The 17,892-nt window shown below is 38.4% G+C and overlaps 1 protein-coding gene across 1 annotated transcript in view; it reads right to left on the bottom strand.

Moving 5' to 3' along the window:
* LOC107660972 (G-protein coupled receptor 98-like) overlaps nucleotides 1-17,892 on the bottom strand; it is a 135,506-nt gene that overhangs the window by 43,916 nt on the left and 73,698 nt on the right. Inside the window, exons 67-84 of the mRNA XM_016450410.1 lie at nucleotides 17,061-17,259; nucleotides 16,708-16,927; nucleotides 15,835-16,074; nucleotides 15,569-15,718; nucleotides 14,735-15,211; nucleotides 14,496-14,639; nucleotides 13,549-13,720; nucleotides 13,318-13,453; nucleotides 12,401-13,239; nucleotides 10,701-10,818; nucleotides 10,420-10,591; nucleotides 9,797-10,039; nucleotides 8,552-8,959; nucleotides 6,874-7,058; nucleotides 6,526-6,778; nucleotides 6,072-6,211; nucleotides 4,184-4,344; nucleotides 3,973-4,073 (exon numbers count right to left, since the gene is read on the bottom strand). Of these exons, the coding sequence (XP_016305896.1) occupies nucleotides 3,973-4,073; nucleotides 4,184-4,344; nucleotides 6,072-6,211; nucleotides 6,526-6,778; nucleotides 6,874-7,058; nucleotides 8,552-8,959; nucleotides 9,797-10,039; nucleotides 10,420-10,591; nucleotides 10,701-10,818; nucleotides 12,401-13,239; nucleotides 13,318-13,453; nucleotides 13,549-13,720; nucleotides 14,496-14,639; nucleotides 14,735-15,211; nucleotides 15,569-15,718; nucleotides 15,835-16,074; nucleotides 16,708-16,927; nucleotides 17,061-17,259 (4,358 nt within the window). The remainder of the gene's footprint in view (nucleotides 1-3,972; nucleotides 4,074-4,183; nucleotides 4,345-6,071; nucleotides 6,212-6,525; nucleotides 6,779-6,873; nucleotides 7,059-8,551; nucleotides 8,960-9,796; nucleotides 10,040-10,419; nucleotides 10,592-10,700; nucleotides 10,819-12,400; nucleotides 13,240-13,317; nucleotides 13,454-13,548; nucleotides 13,721-14,495; nucleotides 14,640-14,734; nucleotides 15,212-15,568; nucleotides 15,719-15,834; nucleotides 16,075-16,707; nucleotides 16,928-17,060; nucleotides 17,260-17,892) is intronic.

Raw genomic sequence — 17,892 nt, 5'->3', positions numbered from 1 at the left:
GGAACCGAGCCGTGCCGTACCGTACTGAGCCATACCGAGCCGAGTCGTACCACGCAGTGGAAAAGCGCCATAAGAGGCTTATTATTATTCACATCCAGTCTCCATTCCCAGCCCTATGATGATTATAAACAACAGATACCGTCTAGCACAGATGGAATTGACAATCAAAGCTTTCAGCTCATACACTACCGTTCAAAAGTTTGGGGCCAGTAAGATTTTTATTTTGTCAAAAGAAAAAGACACAATAATCCGATTTTAAAAAATGACAGTAAAGTCCTTTCTAAAGTTACAAATCATGTCTGTTTCAAATAAATATTCATCAAATAATGAAAAAATTTATTCAAAGTTATTAAGCAGCACAACTGTTTTCAACATTGCATATAAGCTTCTTGAAAATCAGATCAGCATATCTGAATGATTTCTGATGGATCGTGCAATACTGAAGACTGAAATAATGGCTGCTTAATATTTTTCCCCCAAATAAATGCAGCCTTTACCATCCTCAAACTTTTGAATGTTAGTGTATATGATATGCATTTGAACATTTCCTGAAGTCCCATGTTTTAAACATAATCTTAAAATAAATCTTTTAAAAATACAGCAAATATAACGTCAAGGCACTTATAAAACAACAATAGGATACACAAAATATTTTCCCCATTTCTTAATTTTCAGTTGAGAAGGTGGATGCTGTGTATAAAACTATATGTCAGCCAATAAATCAATAAAACATTACGTCATCATAGTCATTGAAATAGTACTACTCAAGAACAAAATGTCATGAGTCATAATCATTTTGTCCACGAAAACAAATTGCTCTGAAAAGACTTCCCAGGAATTTAGGCTGCTATCATGCAGACATTAATGCATCTCCAACAATTATCTCTAGCGCAGCCTCATAACATACGTAACTCGTGACACACTCAACTTTTTCCATCTCCATCTCCAAACAAATGTGATCACAACAAATGCCAAAAGGAAAAATGTATGTTCCTTTTGGGGAAATAAACATCCAGAATATCACAGTAACAATATATTTTGAGCTATGATGTATCATTATGTGCGTACAACCAGAAAATTGTTTTATTGTACTAGCAAAGAAGGCCTTTACATGGAAGTCGGCAGCTAGTTTATTCAGAGAGAGTCAGATAGAAGGTGGAAAAATTTAAATAAAAATTTAGACTGATTATATATTTGAGACTTAATTGCATCACTCAGTACTGTAAAACTAGAGCAATCCCAGTCAAATCCCAGTGACACACAGAGTTGGTAAGAAAGACCTTTAGAAAGAGACTGTATGCTGCACATGACACCGGGTACATTAAGTGAACCTAATATTCTAACCTTCAGATAAATGAGATACTGGTGGGTCTCAATTCTCAGAGCTGAGCTGAAATGAGCGTAACTGATTTTGGGACACCCTGCCCTCTCTCACTTTATTCTGGGACATTCAGTTCAGCACAGAATTAAGGGGATGGTTATTTAATTTTATTTGGAAAATTACATTCATTATATCTTCTACATTGCCTTTGTGTGCTTCCACTGCACGGGTGTCCATGTGTGTTAGCATCTCCATATGTGTTTGTGTACATCTCACACATGAGCTGCATGCATATGAATCTAAAGGCCACCTACCCGAAAAGCTTTTTATTGCTGCAGCTTGCTATCTGATTACCCTCGCTAAATGTGTGTTACTGCTGCTCATAAGAACAGCCCTATCTGCACTTACATTTTGGGCCAGGTGAGCTAGTCTGGGTAAATTTCCACTAACTACAGTCTTGAGTTGTCGACCTGTCTCACCTACATGCTGTCACGCAGGTAGTCGAGATGAGAGAGGCTACTGAAGAGAAAAACTATGTCTGAATAAATGGTTTAAGAGGGGATAACAATACATTTTCTTATTCTGTATTTTTTTGCATCGTAGATCAAAATTTTTATAGATGAATTCTGAAGTCAAATGTCAATCAGTGATCAAAACAATAGAAAGAGTGTAGACTGAAATGTCTAAGAAATACAGCAACAATATGCCTTTGGTACAATAATTTCACATTTCAGAAAATAAATTCAATTTGGAAATTACATTAAATAATTATCTTCTTACTCAAATTGTTATGGTGACGATATAATTTGCAATGAATCTCTGAATCCACTAGTAAAAATTATTTTTAGATTCATTGAAAATTATATCGTCACCATAACAATCTTCTTACTCAAATTGTTATGGTGACGATATAATATTATTATAATATTATTTTCAATTTGAAAAACAGAAGCATTTTTACTAGTGGATTCAGAGGTTTGTTCCAAAGCTGTATTAAACGTAAAAGATATTTTGAAGATCAGAAAGTGGGAACCAAACAACATTGGAGCCACAGACTGGAGAATAGAATAGAATAGAATAGAATAGAAATATTATTTTATGTTCCACATAAGACAGAAAGTTAAAGAGGGTGAGTAACAGACTTTTAATTTTTGTGTGAGGTACTCCAGTTTTCATCTAGAAGAAGTATTTTTTAAAGTGTTTGTTTCAAGAATTTCCAACATGCTGCTAAAACCTGTCAGATGTTAGACTGACATATTGAAGATGTTTTTGTTGCATTTCAAAATACTCAATGTTTATCAGATGTTTGTATAAATAACGCCTTAAATAGCACACATTAATGTCCAAATGATGCACTCTTTCACAGAGATCTTAGTGATGCTTATGTGCTTACTGGGAAGTCCAGAATCGACTTAGCCCAATTCCTTTTCCAAGTCTAGGGGATATTTATTTTATAACCATTCAACGTCCTTTGACAAAACATGAGCCCAGCTGTTGTCGGTACCGAACCTGTATTACGCATAACTTCTTGGGATGGCCAGACTGGAATTTTCCATTCAACACCATTGAGGTAAAGAAAGGCGAAACAATTAACGGATGACAGAATGCGACCGGGTTTTTCTGAGCCCTGTTAAATAGAGCCATGTTTGTTTTCTTCTTTTTCTATAAGTGAGCAGGACCAGTGGAAAATTCCCACTTCGGTCCACAGGTATCAGACCACTGACTAAATGACCCCCCTCTTCTTTGTAGAGGGATGGGTGCACAGGGATAGTTCGGTTGTCAGGGTTTAACACACTAGCCCATTTGGATGTGTTCGCCCAAGCTGCAATGACACATTTCTTAGAAAATGTTATCTGCCCACACACACACACCGAATCTGAATGGGTACACCTGTGTGCATTTGAATCTAAAGGCTTGCTGAAGCTCTTGGGTTTCCCGATATGCTTGTTCTGAAAGAGATACGTGCAAAAAAACACCTTCGACACCTGTCCATTCACGCAAAACTAATCTGAACCTGAGTTATCTACTTTAAATCACTGTTTTCAACAGATGTGACTCTTGTAGTAGTTCCTGATACCGTCTTTGTGTATTCAGGTTACAGTACAATGTCACTTACGCATAGGCAGAAGAAAGCACTGTAATGCGTCATACATTTCACGACCGCCTCGACATGTCATTCAAAGTATGCACAAAACATTTACTTCCAGCTTTTACTAAATTTAACAACTCCTGGGACTCAGCAACATCACACTGTACCTTTACTTTGCTCACCGGCAAACCAAACATCCTCCCGGTAAACTAGGCCACATTACGCAGCAAAAAGCGTCATGTTGACGTCATAGCTGTATCACGTATCTTTGGAGCAGCGTCCTAGATCCTGATACTGATTCCCAAGCACAGATTATAAGTGGATTTCAGCCTCACTATCACATTATCAGTTACTGTACGATACTGACGTAACACACACTGGACAAGTTTATTTATACATTACAGGAACAATGGAAGTAACGGTGAAAAATTAGACCATCTTAAACCAGCATGAATTTACATGCAGGTTTAGTGTTGGTGTAGCTGATTAATTAGAATACGCATGCTGTTTGCCTTCGGAAATTTAACTGGCTGACCACATTACTGGTTAAGTTAGGTCTTACCTGAGTCCCTAAGCAGGCCACCATCATGTGTGTGAGGAGTTTGGCAGCGAACATTAGGAATCTAGAGCACAGCACATGAGTCACAACGGCCAAGGCAAACCCTGCGGGTGAAAGACAGATATACACTGTACATAATTCTAATAGCACAAGCAATGCATAATTTCTTGGTGGGATTTGTACCCTCACAATCATGTAGACTGTAATGAGTTACCTGAGATACAAATGAAGCCAGCAGCATAGAAGGCCTCATTGAATGAAGCCAAACTTGTGGTCTCCGCATATGCTGTGTAGACGGACAGATGCGTACAGGCGCACTCCACAAAATTCTGACTGTCGTCCACCACACGACAGAACTGACCATCAGACAGCCAGCTGGACAGGAGAGATCATATCAAAATAATCATGACATGCCATGTATAATGTCAAATAAAAAAAGTTACCCTGGACCACAAAACCAGTCATTAGTCGCACGGGTACAGCAATAACCAACAATACATCGTATGGGGAAAAAATGATACATTTTTCTTTTATGCCAAAAAACATTTGGATATTAAGTGAAGATCATGTTCCATGAAGATATTTTGCAAATTTTCTACTGTAAATATATCAACTTAATTTTTGATTAGTAATATGCATTGCTAAGAACTTCATTTGGACAACTTTAAAGGCAAGTTTCTCAATATTTTGATTTTGTTTGCACCCTCAGATTTCAGATTTTCAAATAGTTGTATCTCAGCCAAATATTGTCCTATCCTAACAAACTTACATCAATGGAAAGCTTTGATTTATTTAGCTTTCAGATGATGTATACATCTCGATTTAAAAAAATTGACCCTTACGACTGGTTTTGTGGTCCAGGGTCACAAATATGTAAAACAAAGAACAAAACACAAAACCAAACTAAACTAAACTAAACTAAACTAAACTTAAAAAAAAAAAAAAAAAAAAAAAATAAAAAAAAAAAAAAAAAAAAAAAAAAAAAGCACAAAAGTCAAACTAAAACAAAACAAAATGTCTCTTTTTGATGCATGTTTTAAGCATGTAATTTCAAACTATTTGTCCAAATACATTTGAAATAAAACATTAAAAACTAAATTTGTCATTATTGTGTGCCGTTATTGGACAGATGTATTGTGTATCTCTAATTCATAATTATTCCTAGTACTTAGGGAAATGTTGTTACTGAATATGAAGGTTCAGTGTGCTGTTGGTTCAGGTTGTGACAAGAGAATTTGGTTCGTGGAGTTCGACAATTCGACAAGATTAAGTTCAGTGCAACAAATTTCACCCAATGGAGAAACACAGAAATCTGTTAAATTGGACTTGACTGTCTGTTCGTCTAAATTAAACTTATGCAACACACCAATTTATCATTCCAAATGATCTCTCATTACTCTGAATTCCAGCTATTAAGCTGCCACTGAGATTAGTTTGCTGAAGAAATCATTTAGTCGCTCTAGGGTGTCATTTACATTACAAGAAATCACAACTGCATAATAGATGGTTATGAATTTGAGAAAAAAAAAGGTCCCAAAGTTAAGAGAAAAAATAAAATAAAATCTGTTATCTAAAGCATAATTCTGAGAGGGATCTGTTTTACATCAACTTCAACCTGGAGAGAATTCAGGGACAAACTGTACGGCTAATATTCTAGGCTAAAAGCTATGAAATGTCCTCTAGAATGGCTTCCTGGCCAAGAACACACCCTGTAGAACGTACTGAACTTTCTTGGTCAAATACACACACACACACACACGTGTCCTAAAGAATGTGTGAGCCAGGCCTTAAACGACTTCCGTCATTGCAGGTCACGAGCCCTGACCCTTAAACTCCACTGTACGCACTGTCTCACCAATGAGTGTGAAATACATGGACATGGACATGGACAAGCTTTACCACCAGATGGTCTGTCAAGTTCATTTGGATGAGTATTTTTTTAGTAAATATGCAAGTAAACACAAATGTGTTTTCAAGTATGAATATAGAGTATTAGAATGTTATATGTATAGTAAGTTTGTAAATACTAAAGGAGCTCCTATCTTTGTACACATCTAAAATTTTGCCATGCAACTATATGCATGTGTGTGTTTTGTAATTACCTCTCGGCAGCCTGATTCCACAGGAGGCACAGAGATTGGAGAGGTTTTCCACGTCGGTCAGGAGTGTGTATGCGGTAAACAACCTCTTGACTGTCAGCAAGAGGCTTAGAGCCTCTGCCGTGAAGACTAACTGAGAAAACCTGCACAAACACACACAATTATTCAGAATGGATTCAACAATAAAAACACAGATAGTTGTAGTCAGTTTCCCAATTCCAAGTGCAAATAAAATGTATTTTAATCACTATAAATGCCCTATTCAGAGAAAGCCACATACATGATTTGTGAAGCCACTACATACCATGTAACACTGAGAAAGGAAGACAACTTAAAATTTCCAACTCAACAGTGTCATCTGCTGGACACTTGCGTGACAAAAGCTACATTCACTGTCTACAACAAACACAACAATACAGTGTTCAGCACTGAGGGATACAGAGAAGCACTCTTTCACCTTGTCATTTAATGCACTGGGTTTTGTGTTGGTGAGGAACCAGTGCTCAGTACTGTACTCGGTGAAGTGCACTTTACGGCAAGCAGACAGGGCCATGCTGCCTGCTGGAAGGGCTGGTACCTCCAGTAGGTTCTCAGGCAGGGTGAATGTGTCTGAGTTTTTGCCTGTAAATGTGTGGCCGTTGATCTGAGTGGGGTACCAGTGGTGAGCAGCTATGGTGAAATACGGGCAGGTATCCAGTATGGTTGTGCCTCTGAAGTATAAACAAAATCAACGCATATAAGAATGAGCTCAGCTAAAAACAAAACAGAATAAAAACATGAAATAAAGACAATAAATAGATCTTACCTCTTTCCTTCTGTCCCACACTCGATGTCTGTGAGCAGGCTAAAGGCAAAACGTTCTGCCACCTCAGCCAGCTGGCTCAGGCCTCGAGTGTCCACTCTGCTGGGGTCCGCCATGGCGCACAAGAGGTCATAGGTCAGGCCACGGCTGCTGTCTTTTAGTGGAGTCTGCTCAGCGTCTTTCAGAATCTGTGAAGTGAGGGTAATTTTAAAAAGTCTGAAAACTCCATTACAACGACATTACTACTACATCAATTTTAGAATCACATTTAGAAAATGTGTGTGGCGCTGCCTTAATACAAAAATTGCAAGTATTAGCAGCAGCAATAGTCATATTGGCCTTAACAAGAACCACTTCTAAGCAACTCGGTGACATTTTACTTTCAGTTATTTAACGTGAAAAGGGAACTTAAAGCAAACCCATGTTTAAATCTCAGAAACCCTGATTTGCTTATATTGTAGTACTAATAGTGTGAAGCTGTCTGGGTGTTACCCTGCTTCCAGCAATAAAACAGTACAGATTAACTGAAAAGACAAAGCATTGTTGCCAAGACTAGAGTTTTTTTTTAACACAGTGGAGACTTGTGGCTGAAAATACAAGCATTGTACTCCCAAGATAAAAGATTTCTATGAACTTAAGGAACAAAAAAGCATTGTAAGGAAAGCTGTTAATTGATCTCTGGGGGCCAATATGTGGCCCCTCGTCTTTTTAAACAGAACGTAGAGCAGCTGGATTTCCTGAATCACTGTACTCAAAAAATGCTCAAGATCCGGCTAACTTTAAATAAATTCTCGGCTCTCTAAAACCAAATACACATGTTTACCATTCACTGAATAAACATACACTAATGTTCAAAACTTTTGGGTCTATTTGTTAGTTGTTTTTTGAGAGAGAATTCTCTTATGTTCACCAAGGCTGCATTTATTTGATCAAAAATCCAGTAAAATCTAAAATGTGTTTTTTATTTTAATATGTGTTCAAATGTAATTTATTCCTGTGATGGAAAAGCTGTATTTTCTCCAGTCTTGCTCTAGTCTTTGTCTTACTCCTCAACATTACTCCAGTCTTCAGTGTCACATGATTCTTCGGAAATCATTTTAATATGCTGATTTGCACCTTCAGAAACATTTCACATTATTAGCAAAGCTGAAAACTGCTACATTTTTCAGTATTCTTTGATGAATAGAAAGTTTAAAAGAACAGCATTTTTTTTTTAAACCGAAAACATTATAAATGTTTTTACTGTCACTTTAATCAACTTAATGTACCCTAGTGGAATAAAAAGTATTAATTTAAAAATAAAATCTTACTGTACTTATCGTACTGACCCCAAACCATTAAACTGTAGTCTACATATCAAAGTTTGGAGCTAAAGGAGTGTTAGTGAAATAAAAAGTAATTTTATTCCCCTTTGGCACATACCTTCGACATGTTTACCTTGCTATCTAGATAGGGATTTCTTATTTACTTATATAGTTTTTATTTTATGGCTTTAATGATTTTTATTAGCTCAAAGTACTTAATCCTAAAATGGAATGAAGACATTATTTAGTCAACTCTCATTCTGAGATCATCCTCAAAAGGATTTTCTTCAGACTGAGCTAACTTTAGGAGACTTAAAAAAAAAAATGTTGACACTTAAGGTTTATGTCTAACACACACACTTTCCTCATTTGCTTACCTTGCTTAGTGCATCTAACACTGCAGTTAGCTGCTCTGGAGTGATGTCCTTACTAACTTTATTGATAAGCCCTTGAAGGACCCGATTGATGATGGTCTCATCCAGAGGCTGATGTAACTGGTCCAGCAGGGCCCATACTGCCTGAGCCTCCGAGTCTGAAACCAGGGTGATGTTAGCCAGCCCAAATTCTGGGTGAACCCGTGCACCACCAGAGGCATCAGAGAGAACCACGTGGAAACGTTTGGGTGTTGGGTTGGAAGAACCAATGTTCGGCGTGAGGGCCACGTCCAGCCCGGCACTTCTCTGTCCAATATCAAAAGTCAGGGTGCCCTCTGTCAGGAAAAAGTCCTGCCCTGCAACAGCAGGCCAGATCAGAGTGGGTCCAATAGACTCCGCTTTCTGAAGCTCCTGTGAGCGCAGATGACACAAAACACAGTTAATAATCTGATATTTACACCAAAAATCAATTTCTGACAACTTTTACAGTAACTGAACAGATAGCCAGAGAGGTTGATGGAGGTGGACAGTTAAAACTTTCAAATTCAGATATTATAAACTTGCAGAGAGATGATACATGTTCTGTTTTTTTCCTTTGAAGTATATGTAACATACCAGAAATAAAAAGTATTTCCTTATGCCTAAAAGTAAAACAGTAGGCAAGGAAAACTGAACAAATTAAGGAAAGGAAAGGAAAGGAAAGGAAAGGAAAGGAAAGGAAAGGGTGTGCCAGAGGGACAAAAAAAAAAGCATGAGAAAACATTCCCACAGACTGATGTATTTTGGGCATTAAACCACATTCGACATGTCAAATCCTAATTTTCCAGTTCTACAATGCAACCATATATATTGTCTTTGAAGTATCTGCTGGGAACTCACCGGCCTAATTGCCCATAGCTCTTATCTTCTCTACATTTATCATCTTAGCTCATGAATTTGACATCATCTCAGTCATCTAATCACTAATGAGGTCACATTATGTAATAGGGTCAGAGAGGGGTGTAGGCTGGGTACTGGCAGATGGACATGCAGTTGCTCTTTGATTACAGCCAATGAGTAATTAATAAGAATAACTGAATTTTCAGCAATAAACTATGCAAATAAACCATATGTTCTTTCTGAGTTTGCTGAATTTGTACTGTATATGTATTCTCTATGCCTCCTTGATTCTAAATCCAGTATATTATTGTGCTTATTGAATATCTCTTGTTATCTTAGGAGATGCTTCCTTTTTCAAATGAATCTCACCTGCATGCGGTACTTCACAGAGATAGTTGATGCTGCACTGGCATCCCTGTAGACCTGAAGACTGACTCTTGTGGCTTTGAGGGTGACCACGGGTAGTCTGGAGCCCTGGGCGAAATACACCAGCCCCCGTGGGTCATCACTCTCCACCATGGTGACATTGGCAAAACGGGCAGTCTGGTTTATGGTGGCACCCTCGCCCACTTTATAGACCTCCACCAGGAACCACACCTCATACTCTGGCTCCTGCAGTACACAGACCAAAAAACAATGAGTAAGATGATTAGAGAAGCTGTAAAAGTGGATTCTGTAGTCTTTTTATATAGTGCTCCTCATAAGCACTACATAAAAACAAGCATGATCAAAACAGACAGAAAGTACTGAATGAGACTGAAAAGAAACAAAAATGATAATAAGAAAGAAAGAAAAAAAAAGAGCAAAAAACAAAACCAACAACCGAAAGCACAGAAAGAAAGGAGCAAAAAAGAAACAAAAAGCAAAATAAATCAAACAAAAACACACAGCAAAAAAACAAAGCAAAACCTTCTGAAAAAATGTAATGCAAGTGTTTGGTAAGAGACACTTTTTAAAATATGTTTCAAAAGTAAAATATGCTTTAAATACACCTTGTCTGGCCGGACCTCCAACCTGAGGGCACAGAGTAATTCTCCTTTTCTGCAGATAGATGAGCCTGAGGTCTGTTGCAGCTCTCTGGTCAGATTCACCCCATGACTGACCACTGAGTGAACTGTAGCGCTAAACGTGACCCGCCAAAACACCAGCACATCTTCAAATGCTCTGGAAACATGTGGAAAAACAGTTTTTTAGCATGCATATCTAAAACTGAGTAACACTAATTTGCAGTAGTGAAAGCATAACATCATCTTAAACATGTACAGTATTATACCTGTTTTCCTGTCTTTCCAGAAAGAGTGTCGCTGTCCTATTCTCTGAGTCCTCATCCAGGATCTGACCGGACTGAGAGCTCAAACTGAAGCCAACTATACCATTCTGAAGATCACTCCCTGTCACAGAGAAACATTAGTAGCTGAGCAAAAATATACACTGTCAGTTAAACGTTTGGAGTCAATAAGATTTTTCTTTCTTTCTTTCTTTCTTTCCCTTCCAGAAATTAATACATTTTTCAGCAAGGATGTAGTGATATGACCAAAATCTTATATCACGATATGACGATATCACGATATGAGTTATTTCATTTCACAGTAACAATATATATCACAATATAGATATTTTTGCTTTAAATAAGGTCTTTATGATTTTTGAGCTTTATGAATTTTTGATACCATAGAAATTTCATAATTATTGTCACCAGTGTCAATATCGCAAAAAACGTCTCAGGTTACGTATGTAACCCTGGTTCCTCGAGGGAATGAGACGCTGCGTCGGAAAACGCTAGGGGAACGCCTTCTGTGACCACGCTCTGAATAACATGTGAAATCAGTCCAATAGCTGAGCGGGACACGTCATGACCAGGAAGCTATAAAAGCACGTGCGGCGGAGCCAGCGTCAGCTTCAGGAATGAGGCAAGCGCTGGCAGGGATGCCGGAAGCATGGCACCAAGACACAGTGTCTCGTTCCCTCGAGGAACCAGGGTTACATACGTAACCTGAGATGTTCCTCTTCAGGAACTCGAGCTGCGTCAGAAAACGCTAGGGGAACGAGAATGCCCACGCCGCCAGACTTCCAAATCTCTGCCTAGTGTGGAAGACTGCACAGCTAGGGCAAGAGAACAGAATAGCTCCCTATTAATGCTGCTCATTATAATATCAGGCATAATCTGCTTGTGTAACTGATGTTTGTGCAACTGGCGAGCTCTTTGACGCCCTCGCTGGCTCCGCCGCACGTGCTTTATAGCTTCCTGGTCATGACGTCACCCGCCCGTGACGTCCCGCTCAGCTATTGGACTGATTTCACATGTTATTCAGAGCATGGTCACAGAAGGCGTTCCCCTAGCGTTTTCCGACGCAGCTCGAGTTCCTGAAGAGGAACTAATACTAGCCTAAATAAAAATAAATAAAAAAACTTCAAGCTCACTGAAGGCAAATAAAGTCAGCAATTAAATAAGAATAATAAACTAATTACAAGCAATAGGACAAAAAAAAGAACTACAGTAGAACAAATAAGAAATGCTACATACATTGTAAAAAATAATAAAATGTACAAAAACAATGCATATGTGTAAATTAAATATATATTTCTTCTTAGTAAAGTTACAAAAGTGATTTAGCTGTCACTTTGAGATCTGCCCAGATCCAATATACTGTTACAGATGTTTTCTTTCTCAGCTGTTTGCTTTCACTTAAACACCTAAATTACTGTGTTTATGAAGATACTTGCAAACACGGACATTTTGACACATACAAGTGTGTGTTTTTAACCGTCTTCACAAGTTCTCTCTGACAGCACTTATAATCAGCCCAAAATAATCAATTTTATTTAATTTGAATGGATATATATTTACACACACACACAGAGAGATAGACAGACAGACAGACAGACAGATAGACAGATAGACAGATAGACAGATAGACAGATAGACAGATAGATCCTGAATTTAATCCTTATTGTTGAGCACTGTGCACTCACCCAGAATAATGATTTTGGCAAATGAAGTGAACCCCAGTTCATCTGGCACGCTGACAATCTGTGCTCCACCTTCTGCTTCACTGAGGTAGATAAAGAACGTCTCCTGCCCCTCCGGCTCCTGATCATTCAGTATGAGGACACTGACCTCCACCTCATTCTGTCCCTCCAACAGCGTGACAGTTTGGGTCTCTAAGGCAAAGTCTTCTCCTTCCAGAGCCCATGTGCCATTATGCTCCCGATGAAACTGGGCTGCATCCACATCTGGGCTTCGGAGTCCTGCATAGGCTCTGATTTTGGCACTCACCACTCCTGTGAGCCCTGCTGACCTGCGTACTCTTAAGGCAAGCTTCTGTTGGGGCGCACCCTCCTGACTGTCTTCAGAAATCTGTATTATTGCTGGCCCTATACTTAAAAATCCACTAACCACATCGTTAGCACGGATGGTAATTTTAGCGACGCTATTTTGAGACACAATGCGAGGCTGAGCTTCGATTGAAGGCAAACTGGCACTGAGAACACGCACGCTGGTTAAGTTCACGTAAAAATCCTCATCTGGTTCAGTTAGGGAATCGTCAAGAATAGACAAGCGAATGGCAGCAGATGTTTGGCGGGAATCAAACAGAAGCTGCCCATCTGCTACCGATGCAAAGTCCTTGTCAGGTTGAGCAATGCCAGGCCACGTCTTGTATGAGATGCTGGAACGGTTGCTGCGGAAGCCATAATGGCGCTGGACGTAGAGGGTGATTGTCTGAACATCCTCCTCAATAACCAGCTGCCGAGAATCAGGACGAAACTGATATAATCCTAATGGCTCCACCTCAGCTACTGTGTAACCAGTCCTGCACATACAACACATACATCAAACCATATAGATATGTTGAGAAAGGGGATTTTGTTTTTGAAAAGGACAGTGTTACCTGAAACGGGCTCCACCAGGTGACTCTGACTCTACTGAGGTCAGGTAAACAGCATGTGCTGTGACAACTGACATGTTATTAACAGCACTGAGAGAGATCACCTCACTCCTCTGACCGTAGGCAAGCATTATCGTACCTTCAGGTCAAGAGAAAAAGAAAAATCAGACTAATATTGAGTCAGTTTCTCATTTCTGGATTTTTCTCATACATATGGAGTCATTTCTCTCTAACCTGATCTTGGCGAGATGTCTCCTGGCTGGTAGCCTGGTGGAGTTTGGCCAGGAGGAAACCCAGAGCTCCATCGGACAGTTACGTTTCCATATAAGCCTGTCCGTGTCACCAGCACCTCACACTGGCCACTCTCTATATCTGAGACACGCAGGGCCAAAGAGGCAAATCCAACCTATAGTACCATGAGAAATAATTTATAGTAAATTAGGACTATTAAAATGATGCATTAAAGGATTAATTGATTTATTTGTTTGTTTGTTTGCATTGTGACATTATTTTCATAATAATTAAAGGAATAGTTCACCAAAAAATGAAAATTGTGTCATAATTTACTCACCCTCATGTCATTCCAAACATGTATAAGTTTATGTCTTATGTTGAACACCAAAGAAGATATTTTGAAGAATTTTGAAAAACCAAAAATTTGTTGGTATCCATTGACTTCCATAGTAGGGAAAGAAATACTATGAAAGTCAATGAGGACCATCAGTTGTTTGATTACCAGCATTCTTCAAAAATATCTTCTTTTATGTTCAACATAACAGAGAAACTCACACAGGTTTTATATTGTCTTTTGATTTTTGGAGTGCAAATATGGAGTGACCATATTTTGTGAGATTCCATAATACCCATTCGACACTTTAGCCATGTTTTAATAAAATGCATAAATAAATGAATAAATACTAACCAAAAGTCTATGACATACGCATAACAAATGCATCCTGGACCATTTTTTGTGAGATTGCTTAATATCCATTCAACAACACTTCAAGCATGTTTTAAATACAATGTAAACATAAATATAATATTAATTAAATAAATAAATACTGATGCAACCACAACTTTTGTAATATTTTTGGACAAGACAATATTGGCAAACCAGAAATAATATATTAATTGTGCGCCATCTGGTGGTGATATCAGAATGGTGTTGAATGCAATATCACCTCGGCATTAGCTGCCACTTCAGGAACAGAAACGACGGCCAGCTTTGCTTCCAACTGAATTCTGGGAGGGGAACTAAGCAGGGGTCCAATCAGAGTCACATCTGTCAACTCAACGCTGAAGTTAAAGCCCGTCGCAAAGAACACCTGTAGTAGACACATGCAAAATATCAATACGGGCTTTAAGGTCAACTAGCTTCTTACAGTCCCATATTTAATTCAAAATACAATAAATCACACACCTGGCTACTAAATGGCACTCTAACGCTGGCCTCACGTTCTCCGTCCTTCACCAGTATGTTCCCAGTGATTGTGTCCTCTGTAAAACTCTGCCCAGGGGTGGTAAAACCGATTCTGTACCCCACACTGGCATTGCCAAACACCCCTGCCAGCCTGTTCACACTGATAATGAGGTGTCTACTTCGGTCCGCCATGTTAACAACCACTGACTGGTTTTGAGAATAAAGGACAAACACCCCGTGGGGTTCGTCATTGGCCCGGACCTTCAAACGGGTACTGCGGCGGTTTGTATCCAGCTCTGCGCCGCCCTCCACAGAGATTAGACGGAGGATGTATGTCTCCTCCAACTCAGGCACAGAGTCGGGGAGCAGGGTGAGGACTATCTCTGCCACACGCTGTCCTGCCAGGATGGTGACAGAACCCTGCAGGGCAGCAAAGTCTCCTGACGTGTCTGCATCACTGATGATTTCCCAGAAAACCTGGGTGATAAAAAAAATTAAAAATTATTGGGCTTGAAATCAATTTATGAACATTTAGAAAGAGCATTACATAAAATTTTAGTACATAAAAACACAAAATATATACATACTACAAGTACCGCTGAAAAGTTTGAGGTTGGTAAGATTTTTTTTTTTAGATGAAAGTCTCTTATTCTCACCAGAGCTGCATTTATTTGCTTGAAAATACATTAAATCAGTAATATTGTGAAGTATTACAATTTAAAATAGCTTTTAAAATATAATTTATTGCTGTTATGAAAAAAAAATCTTAAAGCCTAATTGACCCCAAACTTTTGAACAAAATACTGAATATTGAATTAGCGGTCGTTTTCCTACCGTGATGTTGCCCATGACTCCCTCTCTGCGTGTAATAAGGAGGGATATTTTGAGGGGTCCTTCGCTGTCAGAAGGCTCACTGTAAATGCGTTCTTTCAGGTCCTGTTCTGTGAACTGCACTATGCCATTGGGGTCTCCAAACTTCTCAATCTAGAGAACGCACACATTGTAAACCATTGCTAAAACGATACATTGCTGTATTTACAGTTTTATTCTTTGCTTTTTAGAGGTCATCACATTCTGTGCTGAGCAGGACGAGGACGTACCGTGAGTGTGACAGATCCGGCTCTGGGATCAACACCCATCTCTCCGGAGATGATACTGAGCATGACAATGAATTTCTCCATGACTTCCACCTCACCATGAGGCAGGATCTTCAACTCAATGCTGCGTACACCCCCTTCCCCGTCTCTGAAACTAAACGTCCCGTTCACTGGTTCACCAATGTCTGTGTTTACTGATGGTAAAACCTCATTTGAGTTTGGACCTAGAATCTGCCATATTACCTGAGGGAGACAACAGAGGAAGAGGAAACGACACAAGCGGACACATTGAAACCATGGTGATTGCTTTAAGACTGCACAGGAAGCCCCATAAAATGGCATCAAAAATCTTACCTAATGCCATTTGTAAATATTGTAAAAAAACAGTTCCGTTTCAGCCTTGTCACTTGTTTTCAATAAAATTCATTACATTTAAAGCTTTTAGATGCATCTTTAAAGAAAAATAAACTTCCTTTTTTGAGAGAATAAAAAAAATACAAATCAAAATCTTGCTACAGAAAAAAAAAGGGGAAACCCAAAATCTAGTAGAAAATAAATATATATATATATATATATATTATTTTCCAGATAAAATTATCAACATTATCACTGTTGAATCAACTCTTGAAAAATTACTGCAAAAAAATCCTTTTGTCTATTTTCCTAACTAAAATGTACAAGAAACATGAAGGTCTGTACTGTATCATGTATTCATCTCGCAGACCATGTTCTGATACATCAAAATATTCTATAATCCTCATTTTTAATTACACACAAATCAATGGAAACATCCAGTTTAGGGTCTGTCTGTCCTCCAAGTGAAACTGATATTTTATGGCTGTGGAAGTGTGAGGTCATAGTCTAGACGGGGCTCACCGTGGCGTCTCCCAGCAGCCCGTCTGCTCTCTCTACAAACAGGGTCAGTCTGAGGGTACTGTTGGGGTTTGGAACGGTGATGGCGCTTTGATTGATGAATCGTACAACACCATTTGGCGAGTCACTCTTGGCAATTGTAATTCGTGCAATTAGCTGAGCTCCAAGTATGGCACCTCCTGTGGCACCGGTGAGTTGCATCTCAAATATCTCATTAAATTCACTGGGTGGAAGACAATAAATGATTAAATGAAATATGTTACAAGTTCACAAAACTCATCAACAATACAATATTCAACCACTCAACCAATATCTAATAAGAGCATATACAAGCAAGTTAATAACCCCATCCTTACCTCTCTGTGTCATCCACTATGGAAACATTGATATAGCTGAGGGTTTGGCCATGCTCAAAGGTGACGGAGCCATTGAGCAGGATGTAATCTGAATCAGGTTGAGCAGTCAAACCTTTGGAGATAAACTCTGCTGTGACCTGCCCATAGGATCCAACACGCCTCAGTACAGGGATGGACAGAACTCCTGCATCCTCCTCAACTGAGACATAAAAATTATTGGAGACTGACAACAAATATATGTATGCATCATGCACTTTTACATACCAGTGTTATGTTATTTATATACTAATATAATATTTAAAAACATTTTCAAGTATCTTTTTTTTAAATTTTGCAATATGCTTCTGTCATTGTTACCTTTTTAAAAAATATTTCTATTTAGTTTTAATTTCTATTTAATTCAATTTTAGTGTAATTCTTTAGATGTTAAAAATTATTTCTACTTTTTAAATCTAAATATGCAGAGACAATTATTAAAAGAAAACTCTCAAAATGAATGTCTGTTCTTCATACTGTACATGATAATGTTGTGATGTCTAAATTTACTTGTAACATTTAAAACTAACAATTGTATTAAAACCAAAATTAAAAAAATTAAATAAAATAAAAATGTGTTCTTTAAAATTGGCCATTTATCGGTTGTCATCCATAAAATGAAAATAATTATTGGCCAGAAGTTTACCTATAAATGTTTAAAGGTCCCCTGAAATGCTTAGAAACCTGCGTTGTGTTGACATCATTTTAACTGAAACAGGAAGACAGGGCGGGACATATCAAGCAGCCCCGCCCATTTTTAAAATAGCCAATAGCGTTCGTTTATATCACAGCTTGG

The sequence above is a fragment of the Sinocyclocheilus anshuiensis genome, unplaced genomic scaffold (genome assembly GCF_001515605.1).
Source record: "Sinocyclocheilus anshuiensis isolate Anshui unplaced genomic scaffold, SAMN03320099.WGS_v1.1 scaffold1895, whole genome shotgun sequence".
Taxonomy (NCBI): Eukaryota; Metazoa; Chordata; class Actinopteri; order Cypriniformes; family Cyprinidae; genus Sinocyclocheilus; species Sinocyclocheilus anshuiensis.
The sequence above is the reverse complement of the archived record's forward strand: the minus strand, read 5'-3'. Positions and strand labels throughout refer to the sequence as shown.